The sequence below is a fragment of the Zeus faber genome, assembly GCF_960531495.2.
Source record: "Zeus faber genome assembly, chromosome: 4".
In the NCBI taxonomy this organism is placed as follows: domain Eukaryota; kingdom Metazoa; phylum Chordata; class Actinopteri; order Zeiformes; family Zeidae; genus Zeus; species Zeus faber.
The window spans coordinates 22,439,692-22,448,546 of NC_137191.1; the positions used below are offsets into that span (position 1 = coordinate 22,439,692).

The following is an 8,855-nucleotide window of genomic DNA, read 5'->3' on the forward strand; positions in this document are numbered from 1 at the left end:
TGTATATAACGTTTCTTTAAACCAAAAGGCAAAACTCACAAAAGAAAGAAAGAAAGAAAGAAAGAAAGAAAGAAAACACTGACACAAATGAAATAGAAATAAACGCAACGTCTCTGAAGCGTGAAACAAGCAGTAAAAGGAAAAGGTCTGCAAGTGAAGTGTGTGTTAGAGTCCACAAGAGGGTGTGAAAAGTTTAAAAGTTCACTAGTACCAGCAATAATAAAAAAAATATATTTTTTACATGCTACAACAAAAATGGCATTACTCGCGAAAGGTACGCATGAACAGGATGTGTGTGTTTAAGTGAAATGGTCAGAGTGTACGTGTAAAGGGTGTGCGTGTGTGTCTGTTAGCAAATGTGTGGTTCTTTTTGTAATTGTGTGTGTGTGTGTGTGTGTGTGTGTGCGCGCGTGTGCGTGTGTGTGTGTGTGTGTGTGTGTACACGTTTCTCTCCGGCGCGTCTTATCGCCGAGCGCTCCGTATCCTCCGACTCGCGGCCGTCCTGGCGTGCTCCTTGGCGGCGACGGGGGGCAGGCCCTGCAGGGTGGTGATGGCCGTCTTGCTCCAGTACTCCAACTCCTTGAAGATCCGGTAGATCCACAGCTTCAGCTCGAACGTGACCGTCGGCCCGTTTATCTGCTCATGAGAACGGGCGGGAGATTTGAAAAGAAAATGTTTTAAATATCCGTGTCGTCCGTCTAAACTCTACGACGGCTGACCTGGTGACGCGCAGCCTCGAGGTTTGCTTCCCACGCCCCATTCCTCTTGGATCTCTACTGAAATACTGCGAAAACATAACACACTTACAAGAACGATGACAGCCGTTCTTCTCCTTAAATCGCTTTCCCTTATTCTGCCATCTGGAAGGACCAAATCAACAATTTGGCCACAACATTAAAACTAAAATAAATACATACACCCTGTGACCACCAGGGGGTGCAGTGATCCAAACTAAAGCAAAGAACTATCATAGAGCCACACACACAGCCTATCTGCTCAGAAGAGCCCCCCCCCCCACCCCCCACCCATAATCAGTATCACCAAAATATCTCTGACATTATCGTTGTCTACCTCAAAAAAATGGGTGCAACAATAACCCATACTGGTATCAGATGTCGATTGCCGTGACAAACTTGCCAGATGTTACCGAATTGTAATTTATACACGTGAGATGACTCTGGTGAAGACAGATGGGCATTATTCAGGACCGTGAATGAATAGAGCAGACTCAACCTGCCCATTAAAAAACTATTTTGCAAGTTGAAGCCTGCTTTGTTCATCACCTTCCTTCATCAGTATTGCAGTATTGTATGACGGTATTGCAGCATTTTGGTGATAACCGCTCACTGCCCCAGTGACGTTCTGCTTCGTCGCTTTCATGAGATCGGACGCCGCAGTGTTTTCGGCTAATCATGCTTCACAAGCCCTCGAGCCGGTCATTCCATGTCACGTCGACAGGGAAGGGGAAGCCGTCGTCACATTGCCGTGATCCCCTCCACCCATACGTGGGCGGAGGGGATCACCGGCATCGACTGTGAACGTCGGCCGGCATTTTTGAGTTAAAGGACGTCTTGGAAGTCTTGCTGTGTGGAACCTTCGACCCTTCTTTTCCTACCTTCCCTTCTCCATTTTTGGACATTTCCTATATTACTTTACTACGTTCCACACTCCAATTTAATTTCAAGAGGACAACAGAGAGTTTGGAAAGGTGCTGGAATAGTGAAATATTTCCAAAATTAAGTCAGGGAAAGTGCAGCGTCCAACGGAAAAAGCCGCATTTCCAACACCGCTCGGACACAGATTTGATACAATTGTTTAGAAAAGAAAAAGGAAAAAAAAAGAAAACACATTCAATGTGATATTCTAGTGTGGTGCGGTATTCTATTTCCAATACAACTCTGATCTTCAACTTTCCAACTGAGTTAAAACGCTTTGGTTAGCTATTCACCCCTGCGATGGGACAGCACCGGTCTTCCAAAAGTTCCCTAAGAACCCTCCGTGCCGTGGAAAGTGCAGGGCAAAGCGAGGTGCCACCGCCCTCCACGCTCCCGTCGTGGCGCTCGCCTTTGAAGCTGAGGACAGCGTTCAAAGAAGAGCACTTTCGCGCTCACTTTGCATTCGTCTGTGTTGCCATGTCAACCGCACGTGCGTGTCAGGTGAGGTGAATGGCCATGTGAACGCATCACATACAGGTCGCCTAATGCAGCGGTTCTCAATGTGTAATAATATATAGATACAGCTGCAGGCAGCAATACACAGGGTCCAGTTTATTCTTGTTAGATACTGATGACAGTTCTCCGGATTCTGTGCAATGGAGCACAAGTTACAATTTTTCAATTTTTACGACCATTCAGAGACGAACCGTGGATTAATATGCCGTTGGTTCATGATGTCACAAAGTGAATGTGTTCTCAATGTAACACCAACGCTTTTCAATTTTCTCTGAGTTTGTCAAGTTTTATCAATGTTTCTCGATTCAAATGTAAACCGGTGTGAATCAAACTTGGACGACAACACGTACGAAACGTTCTGGTTGTTGTTTGGGAAAAGAAGTGGGAAACATTTTGCTTCATTGGTTTCATCTCCAAAGACGGTGCAGGGTTGTTCCCTTCTGCTGGTGCTACAGACAACATGTCATCAAAGTGCTGCTCTAGCACTTCCTGCACAATATCAACTGGTTGGAAACCAGTGTGTCCATGAACATTCCATGTTGTTGTTTATCACTTCATGTTTCATCGATATTTTCATCTTCTGAACTTAAATCTGCATTTTCAGTATTATCAATGCACATAGATCCATTATTGTTTGTGGTTTTTGGATCTTCCTCAATTTTGGAAAGAGGATTATTCCATTCATTGTTCAGTTCTACATCCTTATACCACTTGTTATGTATCCTCAAATACCCCAATGCCGACTTGCAGATATTTTTAGGCATCTGGAACAATAGTTTGAATTAGTACTTCATTGTATTTTTATGTTAATAATCTACAATTGTAAAATTCAGTTTAATAGAGGACTCGTCTATATTGTAATTCAGAGAACATTTATGGAACTTTAACATTAATTTGTCACTAGAATTATAACGGAAGAACTTGTCAATACTTAACACTGTCTGTCCTTTCATTTAAATCTGCTAAGTTTAGCTGTAGGAAACTGTTTATATGTGAGGTTTGTTTAAACCGTTTATTTTTTACTTTAAACCAAAACTTGTCATTGTTATAACTGACCTTATTGTATGTAAGTACATACATGTGTACATGTAAGTACACAGTGGAGTCTCAGTGACGGTAGGTGACCTTTGGTCTCATGTGCGTCAATCATAAAGTATTTACGTAGGTTTACGCTTGTACCGAGGTTAACGATAGTTGTAGAACTAATCTAATTTTAGTGGTGACTTTTTTGTGAATTACATTTTAATTACATTTTCAATATGTTTAGTTTCCATGAAATGAGTCTGGACGATATGGCCAAAAATGTTATTACAATATATATTTTTAATATTGATCGATTATTCAATCGATTATATAATTATCATGATATATATTGAATAATAATAATAATAATAATAATAATAATAATAATAATAATAATAATAATAATGCTCAATTTACAGTTTTAAGTGTATCCTCATGGCTTCACCTTAAACACTGAATAAATAAAATAAAATATATGTAAACTAAAAACAGAAACGTATAATATAAAAATATATCAGGGCTGCAGATATTATTCTATTATCCCATTCGAATTTGTATACTTTATATTTTTAATATTCAAAGGTATTCATATTTTTAATGCTCAAATTTAGAAGGGAGCACGGCATACGGTTCAGCACCTCCAATCAGAACGTTCTTTTCTCCAAACAAAGCATATAAAAACTCTAGACGTATCTGATTTACTCCGTTTCTAGCTGCTGCAGAGCAGATTGCAGATTGCTCCTGAAAAAATCCCGGCCATGTTTTCACGGCCCGCTGGCAAATGCTCCGTGGCCTGGTGGTGTCCGGGAGCCGGTGGATGTGAACCTCTGCACTCAAGGACATTCAATCAATGATGGTTGGGTTCATTTCCCACTTTCATCGCCACATCAGTGGATTTGCTGGACATTGTGGTCAAAGACGCATTTTCCCTTGTACACACAGTGAAATGCTGGATGAGGGGAGACACGTCGGTGCGTCGTGCGTCTCCACCGATGCAGACTTACTGGATTATTTCTCTAATGTGCATATAATGTATAATGTATATATATACACACAATCAAAGGGCAATTTCAGCATTAAAATAGGATATATTCGAATTCCGTTACTGCAGCCCTTCTATTTTTCCAACATCTCGCTGGATCTTGAACACATCACTCAGTCGTACATTTCAGTGGATTCTACTCGACCTGGTCAAGTTTTTGTGGACTAATTTTCTCTGTATTTTTCATTAATCCGGCAAAGTCATGGGGAGCAAAGAGATAAAATATCAATCGAACAGATCCACAGACATCTACCAGGTATATAAGTACATGAATATATAATAGACGCATAGTTTGTAATGTCGAAAGCACTACAGAGTCTACACCGCACTCTGGCTACGGTGCCAATGTACATTCTGAATTAGAACCTGCACATTTATAGTAACTAGTATGATGACGTCATAAAGTGGCTTTACTGATAAACTCATCTGTTTCATTTTATTTACAAATAGTGACATGAATATGAATATTTGGGGTCAAAGTTGTTCGGATTTTCACTAATATCTGCACCGTATGTGGATCAAAATGGAAATCGAATTGAAATTTAAACAATGGGAGATCCTTGTGACATACCAGCTTAAACGACACATCAACCGTGTTCGTAGGTTCTGTCATTGTTGTGTTCCAGATAGTTTTAGCCGGGTTGGACATATTGTCCAACTGTGACACTATATCTGTGACATCGATCAAACTTGGTTGTTTTTTTCGCTAATTTCTGCTCTGTTTGTGGATCGATTTGGATTGAAACTTCAACCGTGAGGTGTGTCATACTGGTTCAACCATGTTCATGGGTTCTGCCGATGTTGTGTTCCAGATAGTTTTAAAAAACCCATCCACAAACACTCAGGGGAGGAGCCCTGTAATGACATGTTCCATCTGCTCCTGGCTAATTCCACTCAGCCTCCTCTCTACAATAAAGTGGTGTCTACAACCCATCGTCATCTGTGTCTCTGGGCCCTGAACACAGTGGCCACTGTGGCAGTTGGGCCTACCGCACGCGGGGTTTCAGGGCCCTCCGTCACAGAGAGACAGACAACGATGGGTTGTAGACACTACTTTATCGTAGAGATGAGGCTAGGTGGAATTAGCCAGGAGCAGATGGAACATGTCATGACAGGGCTCTTATCCTCAGTGTGTGGGTGGATGGGGTTTTTAAACCTGCCGCTCCTTAGCCCAACCAAGGAGCATCAGGTGTGGCTGCTCAGACCCTCCCATCCACACACCACGGTATCAAATTGAGGGTTCTTGATATGTAAAGGATGAAGAAAGAATTTTTAAAAACCCACCCACCTCTAACCCATCCAAATTGGGGGTTAGGGCCGCAGTACCGCCCGTGGCCTCTAAGAGCTCCCTGGTGCTGGCTAGGAGCAGATTCAGTCTGTCCTTCACCGCCTTCCTCTCCGTCTGGTACTCTCCTGTCCCCACGCTGCCCAGGTCCTCTTCTTCCCTGGCCACGGCTCGCTCCAGCAGGGCGCGGCACTGCAGCAGCGCCGAGTAGAGACACCACAGCCTGTCCCGGGGCTCCAGCTGCGACGAGGGCAGGGGCACGGACACCAGGCGACCGTCCCCCACCGAGATGTCAGAGGGCAGCCTCTCCCGCTTCCTCTGAAACGCACAGGGTGAATATGAGGAGCAGGGTAACACGGGGATGAGGAGGGGGCAATAGGAAGAGTATAGGTGGAAAGGGTGGGGGGGGGGGGGGGGGGTGAGAGGATGCAGAAAGGTCAGGAACGGGTGGATGAAAAACAGCCGAAAACGAAGAGGAGGAGGGGTTTAGCCATGACTGTCCTGGAGTGACAAACAGATGTTTTGAAAGTATGCTCCAGACACAAGTCATAAAAGACTGGAAACAAGACTTGCTTCACTTTGTTGAGCCTGTGCAGTTTAACTTCTCCCGAGGATACAGCCTTTCTATCCGGCCACAAAGTGTTTCCGTCCTTCGATGAGACAAACATGCGAACGGCTTTAAAACGTCGCCAGGCGAGAGTTAATATTAACTTAATCCAATAAGTGACGTGCGCTGCGAGCGACTGAGAACATGCCGGAACGGGGAGAGAACCAGACCTCCAGAGAAGTACAATGAAGCTCAACGGGGTCACGGGGAAGGTCAATCGAGGTCGATTCCCAGCAACCTTCCAGGCCGCAGGTCAAGTTGCAACGACGTATTTCGACGAAGGCTTGTGGAAAGTGCAACGGTTTGCCGTGCAGTTTGAAGCAGGGAAAGGCTTGGAACTCTCCGGCTTCACAGCGACCAGTGAGAATCCCCGGGTTCAAATAAGCAGCGAGTCGTCGATCCCCGCGGTGTGTGACATTCACGAGCGGGTGTTCAAACCCGTGTGTGAGTTAGTGGCGCGCAGCGTGACGGGAGGTTGCGAATCCGTTCTGATCTGAAAGCCTCCACAGCAAGAGAGGCAGAAGTAACTAGGTTGTTTACTGTTGTTTAGAGGAAGCACAGGGGGTTGGGTAGCAATTTGGGGACAATTTGGGACTCCCCTCCAGGGACCTGTAATGTGGTCAGAGACAGTTTTTCCCATGTATCACCATCAATTATAGAATGATGTCAATGTTTATCAACCCTCTATCGTTTCGCAGGCTTGTAGATAATGGGGGGGGGGGGTTCAGTGCCAAAAACCAAATTATGTTTAAAAAAAATAAAAGTCCAATAAAAAAAAAAATTTGAGAAAACTGAAAACAGCCCGCAAAGTTGTTATATCTGGCAGAAAGACAGATGAATACATATTTAATCATTTTATTCTGTAATCACTGACGTGCTGTCGAAGCATCAGCTTTCAGGCCAGAGCTGTGCACAGGTGATACTGAAACCCCTGCAATGGGACTGGGAGAGAGTGACTAAAAATGTTGTATTCTGGGCCAATACCTCACTATTGATCATTTCACGATATTTTGGGGGATGACTATCGGTGCATGATATTTACATTGAAATGTTTGAGGAACAGCCATCAGCAATGTGGACTTATAACCAAACAATCGAAGAAGTTCAGGAAATGTCATTACTTTACTGTGATGCAGTCTTAACGTCAACATTTAACTATAACAGATAACCAATATCCCGGATGATTATGAGGATATATTTCCCAACACTAAAATGCATTTTTATTTTTATTTTGTTGTCTTACGGTTAATGTTTTTTTGTCCTTAATGTATTATATTTGTTTAGTTATATATTGTGGTGTGGTCATGGTGTGGTTCGAGCAGCCACACCATGACCTGGATCTAGGTGATTGGTGGATCCAGGATCAGAGTGGCTGCATACCTGTTGCTTATTGGTCAGTCTAACAAGCAGCAGGTAAAACCCCCATCCCTACACTCACTCAGGAGAGGAGCCCCTGTCACTACACATGTCTATCTGCTCCTGGGCTAATTCCAGCTGGCCCACTCTCTACAATAAACTAGTGTCTACAACCCCGTCTTCTGCGTCTCTGTGCCGGAGGTCCCTGAACACGCCACTTGGGTGGCGGGTGGTAGGCAGAACTGCCACACTGGCACCTGAACAGGGACTCTCTGGCACGGGGAAGGGACCCAGAAGGGCCGTCCGAAGATGCCCTGGAGCCACCAGCGGGTCAGCAGGCGGCCCCAGTACCCACCCTCTCCCAACTGGCAGCAACCCAGCCAGGGTGTACGGCGGAGGGCCGTACACCCTGGGTTTTATTATTTTAAGGTATATGAACCCTGCGTCAGAGTCTGTCCTTTTCAGGTATAGCAACCCTGTTGCAGAGTCTGTTTTAGGCATTATTTTTCTTTTTTGTTCTCTGCTTGGTGGGTGGGTGATAGGTGGGGAGTAGGCTTTGGCCAGGTATTCTCCCTGGCCTCAGTTCGGTGTTGGGGTAGATCGGGGTAGATTGGTAGATCCAGGATCAGACTAGCTGCATACCTGTTGCTCATTGGTTGGTCTAATGAGCAGCAGGTAAGACCCCGATCCCCACACTCACTCAGGAGAGGAGCCCCTTAATATTCAATGATGTCATGACACATGTCTATCTGCTCCTTGGCTTATTCCAACTGGCCCTCTCTACAATAAACTGCTGTCTTTTATTTTTTCATTCGGCCCATTTCTATTCGGAGGTGAATAAAGTATCTGTCTATCATATATAATATTTAATGCGTATCTTTCTGCTGGTATTGTCTGAAACAAAGAAAAAAATCAGCATCAGGGAAGAGGGGGATGACTGGAGAGATAAGGAGTCAGACACTTGCAACTTTAGCAGTTCTTACTAAAGTTGCATTACAGGCCGCTCCCTCACTTTCAGGGAAGAGGAGGAAAGGAAGGATGGTGGGGGTGGAGGTTAAGAGCTGGCAGGGCATTTTAATAACCGGCAGCTCATACACACCTATAGGCATACGAGCTCAGGAAGAGAGAGGAAAAGAACAGGACGGCAGCATGACCAGGCATTAATGAGCCCCCATGCACGCACACACACACACACACACACACACACACACACACACACACGCACACACACGCACTCACACAGAGTCTGCATTCCTACCCCGCCCCGCTGTCTTTCATAACCTCTCTCTCTCTTTCATACAGAAGCACAAATACACACACACACACACACTGACAGAAGTAAAATTATGCTACCGAAATAAAAAGAAAACA

The 8,855-nt window shown here is 44.5% G+C and overlaps 1 protein-coding gene across 1 annotated transcript in view; it reads right to left on the reverse strand.

Moving 5' to 3' along the window:
• Positions 1-300: 300 nt before the first annotated feature.
• cntf (ciliary neurotrophic factor) overlaps positions 301-8,855 on the reverse strand; it is an 11,973-nt gene continuing 3,418 nt past the window's right edge. The window contains exons 2-3 of the mRNA XM_079998617.1: positions 5,525-5,839; positions 301-636 (exon numbers count right to left, since the gene is read on the reverse strand). Of these exons, the coding sequence (XP_079854743.1) occupies positions 463-636; positions 5,525-5,839 (489 nt within the window). The 3' untranslated portion in view covers positions 301-462. The remainder of the gene's footprint in view (positions 637-5,524; positions 5,840-8,855) is intronic.